We start from the raw sequence: 26,797 nt of genomic DNA, 5'->3' as shown, positions 1-26,797 counted from the left end.
TGGTGGTCACTCACACCTGTGGTTACCGGCGGCTGACGCCACTTTGACTTCTTTGTTCTGAGTTATTGAGGTTTTGCTGTGTCAGATTTTGATGGCTGATGTGTTTTTATTAAGATGGACGAGCGCTTCAGGCCCTGTGTCGCCGCCGTTCGCCGTCCTTCCACCTGAAGCAGCACAGCTCAGGTGCTCCAACGTCCAGCTCTTATTTCGCTTCACAAACCCACACTCAAACATGTTCTCATGTCACGCAACAGTTACGAATTCCGCTCCCAACAATGTGTCTGAAATTCACAAAAACCGGAGCGCCTGGACCCCGAGGGGCCCGGGCAGGTGGCGGCTGAGGAAAAGTCATGTCTTCAAAATGAAGTCTGACTCACAGCAGCGCCTCGTGGACGCTGAACTGTACGTTTATTTCAGTTCTGCACATTTTGGTGACTATAAAACAAACAGAAGCGTCTCGTCTGTGCCACCCTTCAGCGGCTGCTCCTCGGCGGGCTGACGGCGCTGAAATGACCTCACGGCGCTGAAATGACCTCACGGCGCTGAAATGACCTCACACCCCAGTCTGAAATTCAAGCAAAGCTGGCAGAGGAAGAAGTTCAGTTGTTTTATTCGATGATATGAAAAGATCTTTAATACTTGGAGCTTCTCGTCATTTGAAAACATTTCTCTAATTGTCTGCTTGTGTTGGCGCTCCTTCCTCAGAGGTTCCTGTCACTGGCCACCATTTTGCTGCTCCTTTCTGCTGTGGTTTTTTGTCATTTCTCTCTCCAACCGCGGCTTCTTCAGGTGCAGCAGCTCTGCTCCGCTGAGGCCCGTCCCAGGTGTCCAGGTGTCCCAGCAGCAGGTCCCTGGTCCAGCCCTCAGGAGTCTGGCGGTGGAGGCCTCCGTCTTCAGGCTTCATCAGCAGGAGCTCATCTGAAGCTGGGGGGCGGCGGCGAGCCCCCCCGGATCCCATCCATCAGCCGCGTGGCGACTCCACTTGATTACAACGTGGAAGCAGATTCATCAGAGCCCCTGCGACCGCAGCGCCGCCCCGGGGTGTCGGGGCCTCCATCTCCCTCCAGGCCCCGTCCTCAGTCGCTCCTGGGCATGACAATTGTGGTGACGTCATGGAGGAGTGTTTCTCCTCCCGTCAGTTTTAGACTCAAACTTCTGCTCTGTGTGTCGTCACTGCCGGGTTTGTCTCTTTCCGTGCATTTATACTTCAGAACTTTTAGATCTCAACAGCTGAACTTTTCGGCCTCGCTCCAATCACACGCGTAAAGGCACGTGGAACGCGTTTACGTCACAGGCGCGTCGACGTCGCCACAGCGACCCGGGACACTGAGTGTTTGATGGCGTGTCCGGAGGGGAACGGTCGACGACGGCTCGTCCGTTACCGTCTCCGCGTGGTCACGTTTTCTCCAGCTGTTAGCTCGCCGCCGCTAGTGCTATGCTAGCTGTGCTAGCCGGGGCCGGAGCAGGAGTTCAGCAGACGACCTCGAGGCTCCACGCAAGCGCAGAGGGGCCGCACGCTCGCGCACCTGCTACCAGGTAATGAGGAGCGACTCAGGCAGTCACGAGCCTCGGTCGCCGGTCCGGTCCGCGCAGGGACGGGGTTCGGGTGAGCGTCGGGGTTCGTTTAATCAGCGGCCAAATTTCCTCCGTGCTTGAGAACCGCGACTCCAGCAGTGACGTCAGAACCGTGAGTGATCGAGAATAAATAAAAATAAATAAATGAATCCATTTGTCGAGGAAACTCTGGAAGTCCCGCCTCCTGCTGCCGGGGCGAGTTTGTGGCCTTCAGAGGCCTCGGACCTGCGCTGCTGAAGACAGCCAATTATCATTAGTATTGTTCTTATTATTATTGTTATTGTTATTGTTATTATTATCATTGTTATTGTTATTATTATTATCATTGTTATTGTTATTATCATTGTTATGATTTGTAATATTAATTATGATTATTACGAGTGCGATGACTGAGATTATTTCGTAATCATCGTTCTTTTCTCAACGGTTGTTCTCATCATAAAACATCGCTGCAGGAGGCGCGCCTCGGCCGGAGGGGGAGAGGACAGGAGGACCGGCAGCGTGGCCCGGTTCCGAGCAGCAGACAGCGGCAGGCTGCGGTCCCGTCCAGGCCTGAGGTCGGAACCAGCGGGTCTCCGTGTTGATGCCAAGGTACCTGGAACTTTGATTTCTCCCTCATAAATCATCCGATGGTCGAACATCCCAACTCTTCACCGTAGAAAGTCAAAATAATTCAAACCAGAATAACAGCAATAATGATAAGAACGGAAATGATAACGAGAACAAGAATAATGAGAACAAGAATTATAATATCAATCATAGTCAGTTAGAAGAGCGCAGGCTCTGGCATGGGGGGTTTTGTTTTCCGGGTGTGTTTAGTTCTAATGATCCCGGTACCGGGTTCGGCCCGGGCTCACGGGCGGGTCTGCTCCATCTGCTGGTGCTGGCTCCTGATGGCGAAGCGGCTCACGTGCACCGGGATGGGCACCACGATCTTGGGGTTCCGGGACGGCTCCCCGGACTTGTTGTTGACGTTCCCGGCTTTGACCCGTTTCCACTTGGCGCGCCGGTTCTGGAACCAGATCTTGACCTGCACCTCGCTCAGCTTGAGCGCATGCGCGATCTGGGAGCGCTCGGTGAGCGACAGGTACTTCTTACAGTGGAACTCCTTCTCCAGCTCCAGCAGCTGCTCGCTGGTGAACGCCGTCCTCCGCCGTCGGTTCTTGCCGCCGCCGCCTCCCGAGCCGGAACCGGAGCCGCTACCGCCGTGAAGGTGCGGGCCGTCGTCCGGGCCGCCGCCGTCGCCGTCGTCTTTGTGCCCCAGAGCCGCGAGGTTGTCGTCCGAGCTGTAGTCCAGGTCGCTGTCCGGGGAGAAGCTGCCGTCCCGCCGGGCAGCCTCGTCCTCCTTCCCGGCCTCGTCCCGGGCCGGCCCTCGCGCTGCCGGGAACACACACACACACACACACACACACACACACACACACACACACACACACACACACCGGGTCAGAACCGGCCCAGTTCTGTCCGCTGAGCCTCAAAGTCTGGATCCAACTTTATCTCAATTTAGAATTTTTTTTTGTTCAAAATGACGCGATAATTATTATTGTAATAATTAGGGTTATAATATAATAATTATAATCACTGTTGTTATAATTATTATGATAATTATTTTAATTTATATTGTCTTTATCTTTAGCATTAATAATTATTATTATTATAGATAATAATTATTAAGGATTGTTATTATTATTAATAATGATAAATAGAATTAATAGTAGTAGTAATAATAATAATGATAATAATAATAATAATAATAATGATAATAATAATAATGATAAATCTCGGTGACACTCAGAATATTGTGACTCCCGTCCCCGCCAGGCCCGCGAGCCCTCACTGGACCACAATCAAATATTTAGAAACTAAAATTTCATTTTTCTACATTTTCCTTCTTTCGGCGCGGGCTGACATCCGGGTCACTCGGCCCACCTGTCGGCGTCTCGTCCTGCTGCTGTCAGACCAGAACTTCACCAGACGAAATAAAAACCTTGATCGACGTGAAGACCAGAAACCCTCCACGCGAGGGGAAGTGACGTGTTTGTTCTAAACTGCGAGTCGCGTCCCGGGACCCGGCGTTTACCGGGACCGCGTCACCGGGGCTCGCCTACCTGTGGCCGCTGGCACCGTCGTGTCCGTGTCGTGGAAGGCCGTGTGCGGGGGCTCCTTGGCGGGCAGGAAGCTCTTGCCGCCTCCGTCCTCCTCCAGCCGCAGCTCCGCGTGCAGCGCTGGAGAGCCGAACTTGCGGGCCGCGTCCTGGTGCTGCGGGGCGGGCGGGAAGCCGCCGGGCAGCGACGCCATGAGCGTGGAGGTGAGCGCCAGGCTGGAGCAGAAGCCGCCCTGCAGGCCGGCCATCTGCGGGTGGTGTCCGGCGGGCAGAGCCTGCTGCAGGGCGGGCGGCGGCGGCGGCGGCGGCTGCAGCACCACGGACCGGTAGGGCATGAACATCGGGTAGCCGGTGTAGACGAAGTGTCCCGGGCTGGGCTGCGGGGGCCCCCCGATCAGAGAGTCGATGCTGAAGGCGGTGGTGCTTCCCAGTGGCCGCTGCATCACCATGAAGGAGCCGAACGCTGCGCTCATAGGACCGCGAGGAGCTCGGGTCACACCGGGGAGCGGGCGGCGCGGGCGGCTGCTGCGGGACGGGGGCGCCCCGGGGGGGCCGCGGGCGGCTCTCTGAGGACTCCGGAGCTCAGAGGCGCGGCGACCCGACCGGAGCCGAACATTCCATCGGTGCTGCGGAGGAGAGGAAGAGGAGCGACTCTCCGGTCCGGGTCCCGGCGGCGCGTGGCGCTGACTGTCACTGCGCGCGCGTGTGTGTGTGTGAGCGAGCGAGGCAGCGGACGTGTGTGTGCATATGTATGTGTGTGTGTGTGTGTGTGTGTGTCTCAGCTCCTCCAAAGACGTTTGGGATTTAAATTGCGCTCCCCGCTGTTTAATTGCGCTGCCTCCTGCGCGCGGGCCCCGCCCCCCCTGCCGCGCGCCGGCCCCTGATTCGGCCGTCGCTGATGACGTGGCCTCTGCTGCCGGAGCGTCACGGTCAATAACAAAACACCTGAGAGTGGGTTTCTGAGGCCGGACGTGAGAAGACCACGGCCACGTCAGACACGCAGCTGGGGGGGGGTCCACTGGGCTCCTCCTCCCTGAAAGCGGTCAGAACCAAAGGTCAGTGAGTTGCAGTGCATTGTGGGACAGGTAAGAGAGCAGAACAGGTGAAGGTGAGATGACCTCAGGACCACGAGGGGACAGCTGGTGGTCTGAGTGGACCCGGACCAGACAAACCCAGCCAGGAGTAGTGACATCACAGCATCCGCCGCCCCTCTGCACATGCAGCAGGGTGACCTCTGACCCTGAGTGGAACCCCCTGAGGGACCCCCCCCAGTCAAGGGCACGCATGGATGCCCCCCCCCAGGGTCACGGGGACGTGGTCTCATTCCAGGCGGCGGCATGCAGACATTAAATAGCAGTATTTTTCAATTAGCGCTGACAAATTCAATCAAAACTCCATAGATTAGCGAGAACGAGGCGCGGGTCATTTACAGGCTTTAATCGCGCGGCCATTAGACGGATCGCACGGCGCTCTGTGTCTCGTTATCAATCACGGCAGCATCAATAGTAAAAGGTTGGGGGGGCTGCATCAGTGCAAGTTTGTGTGCACGGGGCGCGTGCTCGCCGCCGCGCTGCCGCCGCCGCACAGCAGCTAATAAATACCCTCTTTTGTACTTATAAATTATCCAGTTTAATTAACAACATGGATTATGATTGGACTGTGATTTAATTAAACCTTTCCTGCACGCACGGCGAGCTCGCCATCATCCATTATGGGGGGCAGGGGGTGGGGGGGTCAGCTGGAGTGTAGATGAGGAGCTGCTACCTGGCGGATCATCACCCGCCGCAACAAGCGGCTATAATCAGCATCTGAATGGCGGTGCGGCGTTTAAGGAAGTAAACCAGGTTGATGTGGCGATCCCCCCCCCCCCAAATGGCACAATCTCCCAGCGCTTGCTGATATTAGCGTGGCGTGTTGTAAAGTGGGGGGGACGTGGCGAGGACAGCAATTACAAAGCACTTGCCACAGCTGGGAAGCCCAGACGGACGCAGGCCGGCGGAGGGAGGGAGGGAGGGGGGCGGCGCCCCGCGGCTCAGTCAGCAGAGCGGCGTGGCGCCGTCAACCTTTCCATCAGCCTGCAGAGCCTCGTCCGCTCACTCGGCTCCTGGACGGAGGCTCCAGCTGATTGGAGGCCTCGGCCGGCCGTGAGGGGGCGGCGCCGCCGCTGACCTCAAGCAGACTTCTTGTCAATGAAAAGTGACCATCAAAATGAAGCCTGTGGTTGGTCGGTGACCCCAGAGGTTCCGCCGCGGGGGTCAAGCTCTGGTCAGAGGTCCGATGTTCGGTCATTGATTTCAACACGAGGAGAAGAAAACCGGAGCCAGGACCGCGAGGCCCAGACGGATCGGCCGCAGCTCTAAAAATAGAACACGACCTCGTGGTCATTCTGCTCCGGCTGTTTAGACGTGAGCGGATACTGATGACATCATGAGTATTGTCACCCTGCACCCCCCAGTGTGAGCACACGCCTCCGGTCACTGCCGAAGCTGAATGTGGAAGCTCAGCCGCTCCTGAAGCGTCAGCGTCTCCTCGCGAAAGAAGTTTTGGGAAAGAAGAGTTTGGGAAACAGTGTTTGGCTGGACGTCTGATGGTGGCGGCGGCGGCGGCGGCGTGGGAGCCAGCACTCGTGCGTAGCTCATGTTGTTCGTGAAAACAACAGAAGGAAGTCTGATTGATGCCCGGTCTTTTCTGCAGCTGCGCCGTTCGTCGGAGTCTGGACCTCAGGCGCGCCGCCACAGCCGCACGCCAGGCGGAGCGCCTGCTTTGGTCCCACAGCTCAGATCAATCAACATCTGGAGCGGCGATCGGATTTTTGATTATCAGAGCTGAGAGGGACTGAGGTGACCTCTGCCCTGACGAGGGCCGGTCCAGTGAGGGAGGACGCTGATGGCGGTGTGTCAAGTCTCTCCTGGCAGCAGGTGAGGTCACTGTCGATTGGTCTCTGCAACACAGCCGCCGAAAATATTGAAGTGATGGGCGTGTCCATGTAGCGACCCCAGCCAACCAGACTCCACCCAGAAAACGGAGCTTCTAAGAATCGTTGGCACGGATGGATGTCAGGGCCAGGAATCAGACTGGTGCTGCTCTCCTGGGAGTTCCCGCCAGCTCATCTGTTGTCAGGCGGATCGATGAGCAGCGATCGTCCCGCCATCGTGAACACGTGGCAGCGCCGAAGAAAACAAGACCCACAAGTTTATGAGCCGGACCGGACCGGACCGGACCGGACCGGACCAGAGTGCCGCCGGCCGCTAAACGGAGCGGCCAGTTTGAGGATGAGTTGGAAGATGAAGGCGACGTTTAATCCCACGTCTGACGAGGCCGAGCGATACCAGCGCCAGGGGCCGGCGCCAGGGAGGAGGACCGTGAGAGCTGCGGGAGTGTGAATCAGGGCAGGCTTGATGATGGCGTTAGCGTGGTTATGTTGAAAGTGGGCGTGTCAGGACACGTAAAGCAGGATGTGTCTGTCAGGGGAAGCCGTGATGGGATTCATGTGCAACTTTTCTCATGAAAGACAAAACCCTCATTCACTCTCGTCCAGGACGCGGCGGCGCCTAACAGAAGCTGACACAGTTGAGCCGAAGGAAACCAGCACAACGAGGCACTCTAACCCAATTTTAGCCGCCGCCGCCGCCGCCGCCACCACCATCTCTTTGCATCCTCGCAGCCTTGATTCCTGCTGTCATAATGTGATCAGTCTGGGCCTGCCTACATTCGCCAGATCTAATTAGCTCAAACTGCCGTCTGATTTTTCTGTGCTGCTGCAGCATCTGGATGCCTCTACCTCGCCGTCTATACTCGCCTGTTTTTATGGGCAGGGGTCAAAGGTCGAGGTCACTAAAGAGGAGGGAAGGCTGTAATAACCGTCATTAGCAGCTGCAGGCACACCTGCTCACGGCTGTGACCTCGTTTTAAACGGTCACAAGCAGCTGGCCGCTCAATGTACGGTGCTCCACGTCATCGCGGGGAAGTCTCGTCCGGCCACGAGAGTTCAGCAGCATCCAGAGAGAAAACGTGAGTGAGACGGACAGCGAGAAGTCAACAGCGGTGCGAACCCCAGACAGGAGGAGTATGATGGAGCGGCGAGCACCGGCCTCCCCTCGCCACTGATCCAACATCATTAGCAGGGAGAGAGACAGTATGCTTCAGCCCGCTCTCCCGCTAATGAGCCCTCGCCGTTCATCCCTCACGCCGTAATTAGTGGCGAGCTCGGCACTCGGCCCCCCGCTTGCCGCTAATGGAGTGAGGAAGGCACAAGAGGAGCGTCATTAAGACGTGTGAAACTCTTGAAACATCATCATCATTCAGGCTCCTCCGGGACGCCGTCCGCTCCAGTCAGAGCAGGATGGATGTCCTGGCGGGAGGAGGTCTGGTCGGCAGTCAGCCATCTTTGTAGTTCGGAGCACGACTCACTCAGAAGGTTCCGGTTCAATTGTCCTCGTGATGTCACAGAGTGTTTGGTGTGCCAGGGCGATGATGTCACATGAACCAGAGCACTGGGGGGTCACATCACTTCATGACAGAAGAATGTTTTGATGTCACCTGTGTGTGATGGGTGATGGGGCGTGGCCACGAGGTCAGGGAGGTGATTGGTTGTCAGAGGCGGGTCGTGGTCACTCTGGTGATTCTTCACAGCTTCGTGATTGAAACCTGAAGATGAAACATTCAGATTCACGCCATTCAAACTCGCCGCCGTCGTAATGTTAGAACGTCTCCTCTGAGTTCCTGAACGATGGCGATGACGATCACTGGTCCCGGCGCTGCTGCAGCTACAGCTTCAGGCTGAACCATCTGAAAACGGGGGACAGCTGCTGTGTGTGTGTGTGTGTGTGTGTGTGTGTGTGTGTGTGTGTGTCGAGAGGCTAATCATATAGCTGCTGTAGCTCCGCCCCCACGCCCCTAAAGGAACGCACTGAAAACTTTGTTCTGTAGATCATGAAACGAGTTTTAATGACACGATCAATAACGAGGCCATGTTTAACCTCATAAAGTGACATCATCAGTTGGTCTGAGGCGTAACCCATAGGTTCCTCCTCCAGCTGGTGGCGTCCTTTTGTCAACATGGCGGCTGCTGGAAGGTGTGTGTTAACCCATGTGAGTGTAGAATCGTACACTTAATATTCCATCACCATCATCCCAGGGCGGGGCCAATCTGAACGTCCAATCAAATGGGAGGAAGATGAGATTGACTGTAAAATAAACAACCATCCTCCAGCTTGTTTGTTTACTGGCCTGCTGCCGAACGGCGAGCTGCTGGATGTTTATGATGCGGCGTGCAGGAACGTCCCTGAACTGAAGGTCGACCCGTTTCCCCCTCCGTCAATCAATCTAACAGAGGCGGAGCCACCACGACACAAAGGAGGCGGATATTTACAACGCAGCATCTCCTCAGCGGCGTGAGCTGATGGTGGATTCCCGAGAGGGTTCGTCCCGGGGTCGCCGGCTGATCATCACCAGCGACCCCGGGATGTTGCATCCATCACGTTTAATTGAACCTTATTTCAAAACTCTGCGCGCCACGAAACCGCTAACGTGGATGCGGATGATGTCACTGGTGCGTCATGGACAAAGCAGGAATTAGAAGCGTTTTTTTTTTTATTTTTATTTGAGTGCTGTTGTGATGTCACACAGTCAAAAGGTTGTTTCTATCTGTCATTCCAGATGGTGGCGCTGTTCTCAAGACTCACAACTGTAAGTGGGACCTGACAAGGTCCTGCTGTCAGTGACAGTGTGTGTGTGTGTGTGTGTGTGTGTGTGTGTGTGTGTGTGTTAGCTCCAGGGCTAACCAGTGGCGTGGCCCCTGGTCATCCTGGACCTGCACCCGTGTCCCTGAGCTCCAAGACTCCTGACTGAAGACAGAGGACAAAGACACTGATGCTGAGGAAGATGAAGAGGAGGATGAGTTCATCCTCTAATTAGGACTCTGTGTGTGTGTGTTTTCTCCTCAAGGGACCACAACTGGAACAAACGCGGTGGCGTCTTCCCGCTCCAGGGCGTCTTTCTTGGCGAGGAAGGCGGCGGTCCGGACACTTTGTGAATAATTGGATTAACAGCAGAAAAGGTGAGTTTACTTCCGCTGGCTGAGCCCACCTGCTCCGACATCCATGCAGATGAACGAGGTCACATCCTGAAGAACACCCAGCTGATGATGTCATCATGTGCTGGCCACTCCTCTCATTACGGTAAACAGATGAGGAGGGCACTGTCTAACTAGACCATAAATAAAAGTGTACACGGGTTCTCAAGGTGGGCTCCGGGGCCATCCTGGGGTCCCTTCAGTGCTGAATTCAGCACTCATGTCTCCAGGGTGGAACACTTCCATGAATGTGGATCCTCTGTTTACATGACAACCATTAATAACCATGAACCAGGAGACGCCGCCTTTAATGGTAATGAACCGGGTCGACCGGAATAACCTGGGACCAGGCCGGCAGCGGAGTTGTTCAGAAGCTGCGTCTGCAACAGAAACGTCACCTGGAGACAAAGAGGCAAAGGATCTGGTTTGTACCGTGCGTCCCGCCAAAGCCACGCCCCCACAGTGATGACCTCAGTGTTGGTGGGCCTCTCAGCTGTAAGAAGAAACCTGAGAGAGGAAGTGGGTCACTGCTCACGAGCTCGTCAGCGTCCGTGTCAACAGTCGTGATCCGTGCTGGAGCTCTGCTGGATGCGCGCACATTGAGCTTCACGCTGATGGAGCCTGGCAGCGAAACCGCCTCAAAGCACTTGCTCACTCCGGGCCATCTGCCCTCACCTGATGGAGCAGGTCGACCAAGATGGACCCTCTATGATGACTCTGCCCACCATTCAGCAGCCTAAATGTCACCAGAAGCCCAAGAAGGCTGCGTCCGAATTGCCAAGTGGCAACCTACGGCCTACCGCTGCACGGCACAGTTCAGACACCCTGGATTGGTGGTGAAGCACGACCTCTGCTGGCAGAGCACAGATACTGCAAATAGGTAGACAGCACCAACGAAAGCCCCACCTGCTGGCCTGACTGTGGTACTGCACTCCACTCTTCCCTCATCCTCTATTATTAAGCACACTAACACACCTTTAGTCATCAACAACTATAAATGTTGGTGTTCATCAGAATGGGAGACTGTTGGTGGCGCTAACTTGGCTTGAGGGTCCACAAGTTTTTAGGGGACGAAGAAGAAGTCCGCGGTGCATTGTGGGCCATAGGTTGCTCCGTAGGATGCACCTGAACCGACCTACAATGTGGGCGTGTTTAGGCTGGAGTTTAGGTTGAGAAGTAGGTCGCTACTCACGCCAGGTGTGGTTTGGGACAGCCTCCGTCGTAGCAGCAGGTCGTAGGCTGCCACTTGGCAATTCGGACGCAACCGTAGATTTGAAGGTCCTCCCAGAAGTTCTCCCAGCACTGCGGTGGCTGTGACCTCCACCACAGCTGCATGCATGTAGGATGGACAGAACCTCAGGACAGGTGAGGAGAACTGCCATCACACTGAGAGAAGTTCTCCTGGTGCTTTGATTGTTCTAACTCAGGGGTCAGACCTCACAAGACTGAGCTTCATGTCGTCCTTCCCAAGAGACACAGGTGTCTTGGAGTCAGTTTTGTGACGCTGTCACCCAAAGGGAGGGTTGAATGGGACGAACGCAGATGTGAATGTGCCAAGTGGAGCTGGAGGGTTAGAATGGGGCTGAAGAAGAGGGGGTGAGAGCCAATCCACCTGTAGAAGAGTACTTGTGCTCTGTACGAGGGCGTTTGGAGCCTCCCTGGGCCAGCAGACGGCGACCGCGTGTGCCAGAGACAGAGATTTTAGTTACTAAAGGTAAGATTTAAGTTACTTTGCTAACTAGAGAGAGAATCTGTGCTTCAGTCACACCCCCAACTTATTTTAGTAACTTGTTACTTATTTACTTTAAGTAACTAAGGTGGCGACTTAATAAGTTTCTAAAGTAACTTATTTTAGTAAAGTAAACCTATTAAAAGAATTACTTATTTTCCTTGAGTAGCTAAAAATTTCTCCACTCTCACAAACACGACGCCATCATCACCTGAAGGACAGAAATGACAACATGACACACATCAGTTCTACAAGCGGCGTGGTTCTGGTGGCGCAGTGGCGTTAGGCTTTGCAAACACATGAACCTGGTTGAAGACAAGAGGTGGTGGGATCGATTCCACCCTCTGGAGACAGTTTTGAGACGCCGTCGCCCAAAGGGAAGGTTAATTGGAACAAAGAAAGACAGCTGTGTGCCAAGTGGAGCCGGTGGTGCAGTGGTGTTGTGTTGGCGTGGAAGGGAGGTGATCAGTAGACGAGAGGCGGTGGGATCGATTCCACCTCTTGGAGTCAGTTTTGAGACGCCGTCGCCCAAAGGGAGGTTAAATGCGACAAACGAAGTCATCGTAGTACGAAGACACCCTGGTACGATGGTTAAACCAACGGACTGGAGCGCGGAAAACGGGCGGTTCGAATCCCCACCAGGGAGAGTTGGCACGGATGTCTCTCGGAAACGGAGCGGGGTGGGGGAGCTGCGGCGCCAAGAACTGAAAACCAATGAAACACAACAAAGCTACGGCTAGGGGGAGCCAGGACGCAGGGACAGTAGGGGGGTGTGGCCGTCCCCCCTCTCACTTTTTTTGGGTACAAGTAATGAGAGAGTGGTTGTAGTAAGTAAAGTACTAAAGTAAGTTTAGTAAGTAAGTAAGTTGTTAAGTAAGTTAAAAAAAACTTACTTACTTTAGTAAGTTACTTTCACTGTTCACAGTAAAGTAAGTACTTAGTCATTTTTAAGTAAAGTACTAACTAATGTTACTTAAGTAACATTAACACAAGTATGTTAAGTACTAAAGGTAACGTAAGTAGTTAAGTACTAATGGTACTTACTTTACCTACAGTATGTACTTTACAGTTACATTAAGTAAAGTAAAGTAGTAAAGTAAGCTAACTTTAACAAGTTAGTTAGTTTATGTTTATTCATAATGTTAGTTTACTTAAGTCATTTACTAAAGTAACTAAACTTGAAGTTTTGTGAAAGTACTAAAGTAAGTTACTTTAGTAAGTTGTTAAGTAAGTTAAGTTTTAGTAAGTTACTTACTATTTATTTACTGTAAAACAGTGAAAGTAACTTACTAAAACGTAACTGTGTGAACTGTAAGTTTTTTTAACTTACTAAAACTTACTTTACTTTACTACTTTCACTGTCATTAAAAAACTTAAGACTTAACTTTAACAATAACAGAAATTAGTAAGTGCAACTTTTTACTTACTCTACGTAACTGTAAAGAACTAGTTAGAAATATACTTACTTAGAAATTACTAAGTACTTTACTACAACCACTCTCGTTACTTTGCTTCAATACCATACCCAAAAAAAAGTGAGAGGGGGGACGGCCACACCCCCCTACTGTCCCTGCGTCCTGGCTCCCCCTAGCCGTAGCTTTGTTGTGTTTCATTGGTTTTCAGTTCTTGGCGCCGCAGCTCCCCCACCCCGCTCCGTTTCCGAGAGACATCCAAGCCAACTCTCCCTGGTGGGGATTCGAACCGCCCGTTTTCCGCGCTCCAGTCCGTTGGTTTAACCATCGTACCAGGGTGTCTTCGTACTACGATGACTTCGTTTGTCGCATTTAACCTTCCCTTTGGGCGACGGCGTTGCAAAACTGACACCCCGGGGGAGGGGGGGATTGATCCTGTGGTCTCAGGTCCACTGTTGTCCACAGTTCCGTGCCAGCTCTCACGCCACTGCGCCACCACTTGCCACCCAAATGTCTTCGTTTGTCGCATTTAACCTCCCTTTGGGCGACGGCGTCTCAAAACTGACTCCAAGAGGTGGAATCGATCCCACCACCTCTCGTCTACTGATCACCTCCCTTCCACGCCAACACAACACCACTGCACCACCGGCTCCACTTGGCACACAGGTGTCTTTCTTTGTTCCAATTAACCTTTCCTTTGGTTGGCGGCGTCTCAAAATTGTCTCCAGAGGGTGGAATCGATCCCACCACCTCTTGTCTACTAATCGTGACCATCTGATCTGACCTGAGCAAACCCTAACACCACTTCGCCACCACACCTGTGACACTCTGCTGCTCACATTTAACCCTCCGCTTTGGGCAGCGGTGTCTAAAACTGATTTCTGGTGACAGAATCGATCTCGTGGGCTCTGGTCTTCAGACCGTCTCAAGTCTACGCCAACGGTGACACCGCCAGAACCACGAGGAACATGGAAGTGTTGTACTAAATTTATACAAAGTTCTGACAACCAAAACGTCGCACATTTTCCAGAGGAACAAACTGGAACCGGCGACATGACAAGAACCACAGCTGGATGTCAACTGTGAACCGGTTCAATAAACACGTCAGAACTGAGTGTAGGGACGACACGGGCCTCGCAACACGTCAACTAGCAACGTGAGACGGGGGTGAGTTTAACAGGAGGATGAACCAGTTCAAGTCCAACCCACCTGGAGGTGAAGGTGTGTTCACCTTTGCATTGATTGATCGATTCCACTGCCTGAAGTCACTTCAGAGAGAGTCACCCCACAGAGGCCTGTGAGAAGAGGCCTTAGGACACCGGTGCTGAGGTGGCGAAGCGGATCGTACGCTGGTTAAACCAACCAAAGCAAACGTGGGATGGCAGCGGTTCGAATCCCAGTCATGGTTAAAGTACACGGATGAAGGCAGAGCTACGGTGGGCGCCTCTGAAAACCAGTGTTGAATAAAGAATCACATGGGGGAGGACGTAGTCACCAGTGGTCCAGGGCCCGGTGAGTGTTTGAGGTCACTTCACACTTGTATTCTTTATCTCACACACAGCTTCTTCCACTGTCTGTGTGTGTGGAGGGGGGGCAGTGACATCACAGTCCTTCTCTCTCATTGATCAGAGGTGTCCTGCCCAGTTGTGATTCCATGGCTCCATCTGGTGGCAAAAGAGGAAAACTGCAAGCTGTCAGACAGCAAGATGAGCTGGGAAATCCTGGGCTTCCTTTAAGGTCAGAAGGTACTACAGGTACTACAGGTACTACTACTACTACTACTACTAGTGTCTGATAATAGAAAGTAATGCAGTGGTTCATTATTTTCCAAATGTGTCTGTCTCTTAGCACGAGTTGTCAAGTTCACAACATGAGTTAAAGCACATCGACACTGCGGCGCCTGGAAGCTTTGGTTCCACGTGAAACCGCCAAGAATGAAGAGGCTCTGACGAGGAGGACGTGGTGGAAAAGTGGCACTTCTGTTACCTGGAGCCGGTGACGTCGCGGCATCGGGACGGAGCACTCAAGCAGGAAATGACATCACAGGACAGCAGTAGAAATCATAAGCAACAACATGTACATTTACTGTTCAACACCGTCATGTTCATTGGTATTTAAAGGGTTACTTCTTAATATTAAAATTAAATCTTGTTCAGAAATAAAGAGTCAGTTTGTTGCTTCAAGTCTGAAAACTCAAAAAGGAGCAGTTTGAAGGAACTTCTTCACGATGGTTTATTAAATAATCCTCATGGCTTTGACATCCAGAAATATGACATCATCGCGAGATCGGATGAACTGTGTTTTCAGAGCATGAGGATGTAGAATTCTCACGTCGCTGTTTTACAGCTCACATGGAAGGAAGGGGACGTACAGTCTGACACGGGCGGAGTCCTCTGACGCCGTCACAAGCACTTTACATGAGGGGGCGCCAAGCGAAGCGGCTCAGTTTTGATCCTGAAAATCTGCCGTCATCTGGAAGACAAGAGGGTTCATGACTGCAGTGAACGCCAACGTTAGACTGAGAGGACAAAGACGGCAGCACAGAGCCTGCAGGGCTGGGGTCACGTCCCTGTATCTACTAATAGGTACAGGGACGTGTGTGCGTGGCTCAGAGGTACAGAGGCCGTCTCGCAGGTTCCATCCCCACTTCCCCCGGTAACCATGTCCAAGTGTCCTCGAGCAAGACACTGAACCCCTAATTGGCCCTGGTGACCCGTCCAGGGTGAACCCTGCCTCTCACCCATAGGCTCCACCCCACCCCAATGGATATGCAGTCTAGAGAGTGGATGAATGAGGGAGGGAGCTGTGGGACGCTGCTCACACAGAGGCGGTCTGGTGTGGTCGGCCCCTCCCCTCTGAGCCTGCAGGGAAGCGGCTGAAGCTGTTGGTGTGGAGGGAAGCGGCAAGAGAGCTAAGAAGTGGAGCAGCTGAGCAAAGCTCTACCTCAAGATCAAACTCTTCAAGTCCAAGCAGATTGGTGGTCTGAAAGCAGAGAAGCACAAGTGTAGACACACAGAAGGTTTGACAGCCGGAGGCACAAACGAGTCCTGAAAAAAGGACAAAAGTTGCTCGTGGACCGAGGCAGCAGCCGCCATCATGCCTGCCCGCCACAGACCACCAGTAACTTTCTATTCAGCTGCCACTTTGACTCAACTATTCATCTCACTCTCATCTACTCACTCCTAAAAGTGACTCGCGCACATTTTCATCACTGGATTTCCAAAAAGCTATAAAAATACAAGCTGTAGGAAAACAGCAGTGATGGAGGCCTCCTTCCAGCTCGTCTTCTCGCCGCCACCTTAGGGTGAAAGCTGCTCAACAGATAAAGTTCACCATTTTTATTGAAACATTCCCATTTTATTGAGGGAAAGGAAGGAGGACTTCTGATGCGAAGAGACTCAAAAATGCTCCATGATCTCAACCTACGCTCCCAACGAGCGGCGCTCTGTCGATCCGGCCTCGGCAGCGCTCACGACGCCAACAACTCGACTGTCACACTGGTGTCCAACTGTGACTCACCGCAACGTCTATGTCTCTTGAGCCGAGAGACATCTCCAAAGCTCTGTAGTCTTCCGGAGACATGGGCATCATGTTGTCCTGCATGGTTGACGGATGTCTTCACCGGACAGGACACGAGTGTTAGGGACCACAAGACTGATGATGACATTCATGATGGATAAGATGGATGCTCACACTTCAGAGACGGAGATCAGCTCTGTCTTCAGGTACTCCCGCTTCTCCGTGCTGTCCACGTCCATCAGCTCCACAGCTGAGTCAAAGTTTGCTCCATTAAAACCTTCAAAAGGACACTTGGAATCATGCAAATGGACGAGTGTGTGTCTTACTCTCTGTGGGTTTGGGGTAGTACTTCCCGAAGGCCTTGTCTTTCGGGATGTCAGGGTAGAGGAAGCGCAGCGGGTTCTCTGGAATGTTATCAGCCGCCATCATCTTGTAGGTGCGAATGATGTCAGGCAGCGAGACGGCGCTCAGCTCCTTCTTTGTGTAAGGCTCCACCGAGTGGAAGATGGGCTTTTCTGGGTGGAGACGGCAACAAGACATTTACGCTGAATCAGAAGTCAGCGTGCCACAGTAAAGTCTGCGGCAGGTCAGAGTCCCAGGGATGGACACGAAGTCGGGACCAGATCTCAGCTCACCGTGCACGTCGAGCTCGATCCAGGTGAAAGTGATGGCTCCCTCTCTGCTGCTCTCACTGAACCGGAGCAGGAAAGTCCCCGGACACTTGTCGCTCAGCAGAGCCTTCTCCCGCTCCTTGCTGATGAAGCCCATGATGGAGCTGCAGAGATGGAGGCTCTTAGAGCACCATGACAGTGGAGAAGCTCTGGTTCCCCTGAGTCCCGCTGGCTGGACCTACTCACCCGTCATTCCAGTAGGACAGCAGGTGTCTTTTGATCAGATCCAGGATGCCTTCAATCCACAACCAGAAGGGGAAAATTTTCTCATTGGCACTTTGCTGCTGGACAAAATAACCCAGAGAGATGATTGTTACAAATGCGAGCTTTCCTTTGCTGCTGGAGCCTGAGGCCTGACTACGGTTGTGGAGGGCGCTACTCAACCACGACCTACGACAGTGATGGGATGTACATCACCGACTTGATGCCTGCTACTGATTTGGAGAGTGAAGTGTGATGAGGCGCTGCCGCTCACTTTACAGAACTTGGTCCAGGGGATGAGTCCCTCTGGGTTCCTCTTTGCTTTGGCTCCTGCAGAGAATCACAGTCACACGTCACTGTGGAGTTCAACGATTCACGGGTCAGGTGGAGAACACGGACGGGGTTCTGACCCAGCAGTTTGTCCGCCAGCATGTTGAGTTGCTCCTGGTTCAGGCCTCGCTTGGTGACGGAAGAAAACTGCCAGCTGAGAACCTCCGAAAGCTGAGACCACTTCGCTGGTGGAGGAGACAAGAAGAACTTCAGGTTCTGTGGAGACAAAAAGCCTTTTAAAAGGGGACAGTGACCACTTCAAGACCCTCATGAAGCCAGCAAAGCTACGCCGAAGTCAGTGGGCGGGTTTGGCACGGACCCATTTCCCGTTAAATGAAACAAAGAAGCCGTTGTAGTTCATCAGCGTTGCCGTGGATCTTTGCTCAGGAACTCAAATTTGAGTTGTGATTTAGAGCTTTTGATCCACTTCTCTGGAAATACTGCATGGACCTTGGGAGTCTGTGAGCCAGGTAACTTCAGACATGTGGCCCGTGACATCACCTTGGAATCAGTGGTCAGCATGTTGTACCACAGGATGGAGGCCCAGCCGCTGGGCAGCTGGCAGACGTTGGAGATCACCACCACAGGCAGAGAAATGGCCTGCAACGACATCAGGTGGACAAAGACCACAGTCACAAGAGACTTTAGTGCCAAGTACGATTTTACACACACGAGGAAGTTTAGTGGTGCTGTTGGTGCATGCAGTGCAATCAACTACATTCTTTAAGTGCAGAACATACAACAATAAAATCTATACACTCTGTTGTACCAGTTGGCGTCACAGCTCTGACTGGCAGGACGCAGTCAGAGCCGCACGGCTCACCTCCAGTTTGATGTCGAGTCCAGACTGGTTGAGCTGCAGCTCGGACTCGAAGCTGAGCGAGTGGAGCTCCTCGGTGACGATCAGAGGTCCCTGGACGCACCAACCAACCGCAGACCAAGTTTTACAGTTGAACCCAACACTTATTCTTTCAGCAGTGATTCAATTCAATCAACAGTCCAAAACGCCACATAATGAATCAGCAAGTCATCACGTTTTAGTCCCTGAACAAATGAAATGGCAGCCAGCGTGCATCGTGATATTAAAGCCGTGCCGACTGCATCGGAGCAGCCGCTACATCTACAAATATCACAGCGGTTCTCACCTCGTTGGTCCGGTTCCCAGCAACTTTCTGCTCTTTCAGTTGCTACGAGGGAAAGACACCGAGTTACCAAAACACACCAGCTTTCCTCCAACGACTTGTACTTCCTGCATATTCTTCTCATTCCCAGCTTTTTATTGTGAAAATTCAACATCCGATTTTACAGCGTCTTTCTTCATACACAGTTAGAACACATTTGAGTTTCTTTTCACCTGAAACACACAAATTGCACTCCTTCGTTCTCCTCACTGGTTCATGAACAAAGGGGAGGGTTGAGTGGAACATTTACCAGATGGCGGAACTCTGCTGCCAGGCTGCCGTTCGACTCCTCCATGTTCATGACTTTGGTGTTCGTTCCCAAAATGTTGAACTTCCGAAACCTGACATGTGAACAAGACGACGATGAGATGTGTTACCGTTTGGAACAAATCCCCAGGTGCATCCGGCGCTCTGCCTGGTTCCTTTGGTTGATTTTGAAGGACTTACTTACATTTTTCCATTCAAGTGCTTATAAATGTTTGGAGACGTACCCTTTCTTTTCTGTGACGTCCCTGAGGAAATGAAGACGCATTGGATCAGAAATGCATCCACGCTCAAATGTGAGCTGGCGAGAGGAGGAGTAAAGCTTACTTATCGAAGAGAGCCTTGACCTTGAGTTGGTAGTTAAACTCCTGCAGCTTCACCAGAAACCTGCACAGACAGGAAGTCACTGAGCGTCAACGGAGCAACAAACCACCTACAAGACCCGCAGCCCTGCAACCTCATTTATGAAAGGGCGTTCCTGTTTGGTTGCGTCCTCAAAGTTGGGATCGGCTTTGTTTCTCCTCTAATTTGGCTCAATTGTTAAAGCACAAGTGGAATTAGTAACTGCACACAGCAGCTGGCCACAATTTTTGATGAAATCCATGGAATTTTATCATTATCATTGTTACAATATTAAATGTGGATTAGTTGGGGAATGAAGCCAGTTGTATTCTTCAAATCAAGATGACAACTTCTCTGACGCTTCGGAGGAGAGAAGCTGAGAACCACGCGCTCAGCCTCGACAGCATCACTGGTCTCTCACCGCAGCTTCACGGTGAACTGCACGCCTGTCTTCAGCACCAGGGGCCTCTGCGGGTGGGTGGGCATGCAGGGCTGCCTCTCCACAACCAGAGAGCTGCGCACATCAAGCATCAGAGCCTTACAACAGCATCAGATGACCACTGACAGCCAATCAATGACAAGCGCAGCAACAAGTACTTGGAGAGGAGGTTCTTGAGGAGCTCCAGCGCTCGGGTCTCCAGGAAAACCTTCTTCTGTGTGATGGGGTCGTTGTCGTAGGTGAACTTCTGCTCCAGCTCCTGCAGCTTCTTCAGGTGCTGACGGACCTGCTGGAGAATCTCTGCTACTGTGGTGAACCTGCACGAGGAGGAGGTGTGTATGTGACGGACTCGCACTGACGCCAATCCCACCTGTGTTCAGGAGTCGGCTGGTTCTCACCAGTTCTGCAGCTGGTCCATGCAAGCATTGGGAGGCCCGCCGATGCAGGCGATCTGCTGACGCTGCTTCCATTCAGGCAACTCCTCGGAGATCAGCTCTGACAGCAGAGTTTGAGTGACGTCCAGGAGTTCGGTCAGCTGGAAGACCACGTCCTGGGAGCAGCGGGGACAGACGGGGTTACACATTTCCCCCTCACTTCATCTCTACACTGAAGGTCGTTTCAATAATTTCTCTGCCGAAATGAGGCGGAGTAGAAGTTGTCGTCTCCAGCATTGGTGCCAACTCTCCTGAGGTCTAACTCTACAAACCTGAGAAGCAAATAAGGTCAGTCTTTGATTTCTACTTTGGGAATATCAGGTGTGTTCACTCGTCCTGGTTCAAGTCCACCCATGCGGTCCAGCCGCTCAGTTGGACAGCTGACAACTGCCGCTAACTTTTAGTTTCAGTGTGCAGGGAAGAGAACCACTCAGGAAACATCTCTTCCAGGACAAATGTCCCAGGACATAAAACCTCTCTTCCTGAAAAAGAAACTGGAAGCGAACTGATGATAGATTAAGAAATAAAAGCATCAACCTGTCGTTTGGCTTTCAGTTCGAAGCACATCCTCCCGATCATCAGCTTCTCCTTCTCCAGTTCCTTCTGCGTCATGCTGTTCATTTCGTTCTCTTCACAGACACAAAAACTTGAGTTATAAATCACACCATCCTGCTCAAGTTGAGGGGAGACCCTGGGAGTGAAGGCAGGATGGAGAGTTTGGCCCCACCTCTGTTCTTCAGCGTGTTGAATTTGAAGTCGTAGTCATCCTGCAGATCTTCTAGACTTTTGACGTTTTGATCCGCCACCTGAGAGGGAGATTCGACAAAATGCTGCACTTTCATGACTTCTTTGCTGATATGAAGAAAGACGTGTGGCTGGGTCAGGAGGACTGGAGTCTGAGCCCTGCTGCCTGCACCAGCCTCCCTACACCCCTGCTCGTCTCCATGCTTCCAACAGCTACTGTGTCACCTGGACTCTCTCTTTCATTTCCTTGACTTTGTTATCCAGCTTCTGTTTCTCGATGACCATGGCCGACACCGTGCCCTCGCGATCCTGCTGCGGAATGTGAAACTCATGAATCCACTGAAGCACAAGCACACACAACTGTGAGAAAGAAAGACATCCAGCCTTTAACTTTACCTCGACACTCTTGGCGCTGGCCAAGATTCTCTGCTCGTCCTTCAGGTTTTTGGAGATGATCATGGCCATGTGGATCGGATCTTCCTGAAATCGATCCTTAAAAAACAACAAGAAAAAAAAAACAGTCCTCCTATACTTCGAATGTGTCACCAATTTTCTCCAGATTATGGAATCAAAAATGCTTTACTGGGTCGGTGACTCATGGTGTTCTCCCTGACTCCATGCTGTCAGTGGTCCTCGTCCCGGTCATAAAAGACAAGGCTGGTCAAGCATCTAGCACTGGTAATTACAGACCTATAGGCCTTGCTAGCATTCTCTTGAGAGGTTAAGTGTCTGTCTGTCCTCTACTGACAATCACTTTGGCTTGAAGCCGAGTCACAGCACTGACACAAGCACGTATGCCCTGAAAGAGGCTATAGAGACTTAGAAAAGCCAAGGCTCTCGTGTGCTTGTGGGTTTTGTTGATGCTTCTCCAGCATTTGACCGGGTTCACCACTATAAGCTCTCCAACAAGCTCAGAGTTAGGGGTGTCCCTAGTATCCTAATACACATGCTAGTGTACTGGTATGCCAACCAGAGTGTGCAGGTAAAATGGGGGAGCATCCTGTCTACCCCTTTCAAAGTAGGGAATGGGGTTGGGCAGGGAAGGATTGTATCCCCAGTCCTCTTTAATGTGTATATGGCCGACCTGTCTAAGCAGTTGGGGGCGTGCACTACAGGCTGTGTGATGGGTGACACCCTGGTCAATCACTTTATGTGTGCGGACGACCTCGCCCTGACATCGCCCTGCTCCAGTGGGTTCCAACAGTTACCCAACATTTGCTCCAACTATGGCATTGACTATGATGTTAAATACAATGCCAAGAAGAGTGTGGTCCTAGTTTGCAGAACTACAGATGACCTTGAACCTAAGTTTCCCACTTTCTACCTTGCTGGAGATGCACTGAGTGAGTCTAACGATACAAAGTATTTGGGTCACATGATAACTGACTCTGGAAGATGATGCGGACATGTCTGGACAGAGGAGATTCCTCTATGTTCAAGCTCACGTGTTGATCCGTGAATTCCACTGTTGTCCTGTTGATGTAAAGGTCGACCCATCCAGACCCTCTCTGTACTGCTCCACTGTGGGTCGACTTCAAAAAGGAGAGCCTAGGCAAGCTTAAAGTTGCGTATAATGACTGACGGATCCTTCTAGGAGAACCAAGGAGCACGAGAGCAAGTCAACTCTTTTGCAATCTGGGCCTCACACCTCCATGGCCCTGCTGAGGAACCGTGCGTATCGTTTCATGAGACGGCCGGACCGTTCTCCTCACATTACTGCCCTGATGACAGACCCGGGATGCAGTCCTGTCAGGTTCACCTCAAAAATCAGGGAACACTGGCACACGTGCCTCTTTTTTTAAATGACTACTTCCTTTCATCTTTTTTTCTCTCTCTTCTTCTACTGTGTACTGTTTGTGATCATGTGTGGGCTATGAGCCAGTAAATAAATAGAATAAATAAATAAAAAACCTGCTCTGACCTGCAGGTTCCTCTTGATCTTGCGGATGTTGTGCTGCAGCAGGAAGTTGTTCTCCAGGGCGAAGCGGCTGTGTTGGTCGTCCAGCTGAACCAGGAGTTCGTGAAAGCGAACAGTGGCCAGCGAATCCTGCAGCGCCACGGTGTCCCTAAGAAGGCCAAGACAGAGAGGAAGACGGCAACTCAGGTGTGCTCAGGCAGGACCATCCAACGTTTTAAGTATTAATAAAGAAAATGCCTATCAAGGTGACAAATGGTTTGTTCCGTGCTATCAAATCTAGTCTACAATTTTATAAAAGGGGAAGGATCCCGAGAGCGGCAGTTTGAGGTCTCACCAGTCGATGCTCTCGATCCACCTGCTCAGGTACTGCCGGATATCCATGGGAAAGGAGTCATCATAGAGCTGGTCCACCTGCTCCAGGTACTTACTGTCCAGCATCTGAAGTTGGCACCACTGCGCCATCTTCTGGGGAGCAAGTGCAACTTCATCAGTGTTGACAAATTTCCCTTTACAAACAAGAACTCTGATATTTCTCTCCTTTAAATCAAAACCGACATACAGAAGTCCTTCACTTTCATTCACTGAGAATTCGGGCAGGGGTCTTTATCACAGCCAGTGATGACACAAACCACAAAAAACTGACAGAACAACAACATTCCACGTCAGGGCAGCACGGTGGAGCCCCGGCTGCAGCACGGGGTCTTTCTGGGTGAGTCTCCATGTTCTCCTGTTTCTGCTGGGTTCTCTCTGGTACTCCAGCTTCCTCCACAGTCCAAAGACATCAAGAGGGGACCAGGTTAATCCAGACCCTAGACCAGGGGTGGGAAACCATGTGCCATGGAGGACCACGTGTATGCAGGTTTTCCTTCTGACCACACACTTCAACGGGTGATTTCACTGCATTAACAGACCTTCAGCCACGGAGGAGTGTTAATCAGTGGCCCTCCATGGCACCTGGTCCCCCACCCCTGCTCTAAATTGACCGTAGGCGTGGCTGTGGGATGGTTCAACCATCCATGGACCTCCCTCTTTGGATCCACTGACACCAACTTCTGCTCAGCACAGAACAAAACGAGGCGCTTTGTCTGAGTCAGTTATCGTTACTGACTAATTAACCTTAGCATAAGTAACGATAGCGTTACTAACTAACCTTAGCATAACTAACCTTAGCGTTACCAACTGACCCTGCCAACCTTAGCATAACTAACGTTAGCGTTACTAACTAACCTTAGCATAACTAACATTAGCGTTACCAACTGACCCTGCCAACCTTAGCATAACTAACGTTAGCGTTACTAACTAACCTTAGCATAACTAACATTAGCGTTACTAACTAACCTTAGCATAACTAAAGTTAGTGTTACTAACTAACCTTAGCATAACTAGCATTAGTGTTAGTAACTAACCTTAGCTTAACTAACGTTAGTAGTACTAACTAATTAACCTTGCTAACCTAAGCATAACTAACGTTAGTAGTACTAACTAATTAACCTTGCTAACCTTAGCATAACTGTGAACTTCATTTTCCTTACTGACGTTAACGCCCTGCTCGCCAGGTCACGTGGTGTAGGTGACCTTGAACTCGTGCCTATGAACATGAATAAATACATGAACGTACCTTGAATATAGAAAATAATATGTGAGAAACGCAGGCTGCCACAGGACGTGTCCCTCGGATGGTGACGACTACGACCAGCAGCAACGCAGCCTGCCTCTGCTGAAGTAGTCAGCCAATCACCGCTCAGAACGCCGGGCATCTGCCCGCCCCCTGCTCGTGACAGCCAATCAAAACGATGAAAAACGGCTCTTCCGTGACTCGGTAAGCCACCCAAAAACAACAGTGATGAACAGAGAGCTTCCTCACCTCAGGGCTGTCACCTGGGCGCGAGGTGAGGCTCACGCGTGTGGTTTGTCCTGATCTACCGGGCAGCGCCAGCGCTCGGGTCCAATCCGCCATGAACGGAGCTCAGGAACGAGACGGGAAACCTTGGGGCGGGAGGGAACTCAGCTGAAGGAAGAGCCTGCAGTGACCACGTGTTTTCAGAGAAAGCGGCTCGGAACTTGTGAAACCTAACTGCTGAGGAAGAGTTTCACTGTGAGAATTCAGAGTAGAAATGAAAGTAAATCATTTTACAATATTTCATGCTTGGACAATCGATTTATTAATGATGCAAACAATCATGAAAGGATGTTTCCTCTTGGTGGACCTGATTCAACACCACCAGCATGAATCACGATGCTTCATTCAGTATTGACACCTGTGCCCTTTGGGTCTGACAGCCTTCAATATACAGTGGGTCATAACATCAGGAGGGGAAGGTGTCTGACACGATCACAACACCAGGGCCACTGTTGGCCAACGTCACATCCAAAACAGGTCCAGAACCTTTGAGAACCCCCACTTTAGGTTTTTGAATCTTTTTTATAAAAGGAACCCCCCCCACCAAAAAAAAAAAAAAATCTGTTTTCTACATTTCCATAAGTTGATCAAGCAACGTTTGTAAAGATCAAATGATTTCAAGCAGAAAAAAAGACCAGATAACTCGTTAATATTGACATTTTTACCAAAGTTAACTCAAGTTCAACCTTCTGTCCCAACAGCAGGCGTTTTGGGTCAGAACCCCCCTGTGACACACAACAACAGCCAGGACATCTGCACTCAGCTTCACATCGAGACCCCCCCCCCCCCCACACACACACACACACACACTTTCATCAACTGGGATTGTTCTTTTCTTTTTCAGATCTGAAACAACCACTCAATTTCACAGGTCAAAGGTCACGTTTTAGTGAGATCCATGTGAATAAATCCATGAAAAGTGTGGACGGCGTAAAAGCCTGCATGACATCACTGATCTGCAGTTCCACTACTGCCCACTAGAAGCCGCTCCAGTCCCCCCATCAAACATCTCAACCTCTCACAACACATCTGCCAGCGGCCTGCTGAAACCTCCTCACAGAATATTGTCTTTGAGTGTCTCAGCAAGGCGTTTGCAAACAAGCACGGGGGCAGGGAGGGATGGCCTGTCAGCTCCGTGTCATCCGGTTCATGTTTTTTGAAACCAAGGCACGCGGAGGACGTCCCACTGGGTTTGTTCTGGTCAAGGCTCAAATCAGGACACGTTTTCCTGATGTCCAACAATCTGTTCTCTCACGTAGTTCAACAACTTGATAAAGCAACAGAGACAGGAGCTGCAGTTCTCCTACACAGCACAAATCATTCTGGTCAGACTCCAACTCAACCGTTACATCTGATTCTTTGTAAAGAGATTTTCTAAGAGTTTAAATGCTCAAGTCATTTCATCAGAATCTAACTCTTCTGAGACGTTTCAGCCTGTAATCACACAGGAAGACATGGATCTGATGAAGGAATCCTTTTTGAGTTCCACCTTCATCGCGTCCTACAAGCAACATCAGTTTCTGCTGTTCTTTAAAGGCTTTAATCAACCCTAACGTCAGCCTTCGGTTACAAGGTCACGGTCATTCCCCGAACTTCAGCTGATGTTGTGACGTTAGCATTAGCTGCTAGCATGCTGTCCTCAGGCAGCCTATAAATACTCCAACCAACATCCCGACTGTCACCAGTGGTCACTCTCCATCCAACTTCCTGCCGTCAAGCTTTCCCAGCATTACCTACTTTGGATGGAAGCTCCATGGGTTTCAGCTTAGTTACTTTGAGCCGTGTGACGACGGCCGCATCCAACAGACTAAGTCTCTAATACAAAAGTAGCATCACTCACGGACCAGTTTTATTTTGCTCAAGTCAATTTTCTGCCGCCATCAAGAACTCCTGCTGAAAACTTGCTCAGTCACCCTGGAAACAACTGGACGAAGCGTTGCCATGGATGGAACAGGTTA

The 26,797-nt window shown here is 51.4% G+C and overlaps 3 protein-coding genes across 17 annotated transcripts; 1 reads left to right on the top strand and 2 right to left on the bottom strand.

Annotated features, from left to right (window-relative positions):
- Window positions 1-11: 11 nt before the first annotated feature.
- On the bottom strand, window positions 12-4,458 carry gbx2 (gastrulation brain homeobox 2). The gene is made up of 2 exons (XM_086202599.1): window positions 3,687-4,458; window positions 12-2,952 (listed from the first exon to the last, which is right to left on the bottom strand). Exons 1-2 carry the CDS (start codon window positions 4,153-4,155, stop codon window positions 2,429-2,431), a joined length of 993 nt encoding a protein of 330 aa, XP_086058725.1. The 5' UTR covers window positions 4,156-4,458; the 3' UTR covers window positions 12-2,428.
- Window positions 1,250-15,048, top strand: LOC147272871 (uncharacterized). 9 transcript variants are annotated; one of them, XM_086202605.1, is made up of 6 exons: window positions 1,255-1,536; window positions 2,031-2,166; window positions 9,629-9,740; window positions 13,788-14,408; window positions 14,526-14,633; window positions 14,745-15,048. In XM_086202605.1, exons 1-4 carry the CDS (start codon window positions 1,436-1,438, stop codon window positions 13,880-13,882), a joined length of 444 nt encoding a protein of 147 aa, XP_086058731.1. In that variant the 5' UTR covers window positions 1,255-1,435; the 3' UTR covers window positions 13,883-14,408; window positions 14,526-14,633; window positions 14,745-15,048. The 9 variants fall into 9 exon arrangements, 8 of the variants coding, with proteins under 8 accessions (XP_086058726.1, XP_086058729.1, XP_086058728.1 ...); XM_086202604.1 differs by having other exon boundaries at window positions 14,526-14,659; XR_015113692.1 differs by lacking the exon at window positions 13,788-14,408 and having other exon boundaries at window positions 1,250-1,536; window positions 14,458-14,650.
- stat1a (signal transducer and activator of transcription 1a) lies at window positions 13,735-24,658 on the bottom strand. Of its 7 annotated transcripts, none has more exons than XM_086202593.1 (25): window positions 24,558-24,658; window positions 23,274-23,404; window positions 22,943-23,087; window positions 21,418-21,513; window positions 21,247-21,330; window positions 21,005-21,083; window positions 20,815-20,906; window positions 20,242-20,393; window positions 20,002-20,160; window positions 19,826-19,918; window positions 19,390-19,449; window positions 19,290-19,310; window positions 19,049-19,139; window positions 18,763-18,804; window positions 18,441-18,530; window positions 18,119-18,217; window positions 17,698-17,833; window positions 17,562-17,617; window positions 17,273-17,370; window positions 17,051-17,190; window positions 16,742-16,930; window positions 16,590-16,665; window positions 16,416-16,512; window positions 15,840-15,943; window positions 13,735-15,368 (listed from the first exon to the last, which is right to left on the bottom strand). In XM_086202593.1, the coding sequence occupies exons 2-25, from the start codon at window positions 23,399-23,401 to the stop codon at window positions 15,365-15,367; spliced, it is 2,331 nt and encodes a 776-aa protein (XP_086058719.1). In that variant the 5' UTR covers window positions 23,402-23,404; window positions 24,558-24,658; the 3' UTR covers window positions 13,735-15,364. The 7 variants fall into 7 exon arrangements, with proteins under 7 accessions (XP_086058719.1, XP_086058717.1, XP_086058720.1 ...); XM_086202591.1 differs by having other exon boundaries at window positions 13,736-15,368; window positions 21,247-21,333; XM_086202594.1 differs by having other exon boundaries at window positions 13,738-15,368; window positions 17,273-17,367; window positions 24,558-24,657.
- Between the last annotated feature and the right edge of the window lie 2,139 nt (window positions 24,659-26,797).

Source organism: Aulostomus chinensis, chromosome 1, assembly GCF_037954235.1.
Source record: "Aulostomus chinensis isolate RoL2024-O1b breed Wild chromosome 1, RoL_Achi_v1.0, whole genome shotgun sequence".
Classification (NCBI taxonomy): Eukaryota; Metazoa; Chordata; class Actinopteri; order Syngnathiformes; family Aulostomidae; genus Aulostomus; species Aulostomus chinensis.
The sequence above is the reverse complement of the archived record's forward strand: the minus strand, read 5'-3'. Positions and strand labels throughout refer to the sequence as shown.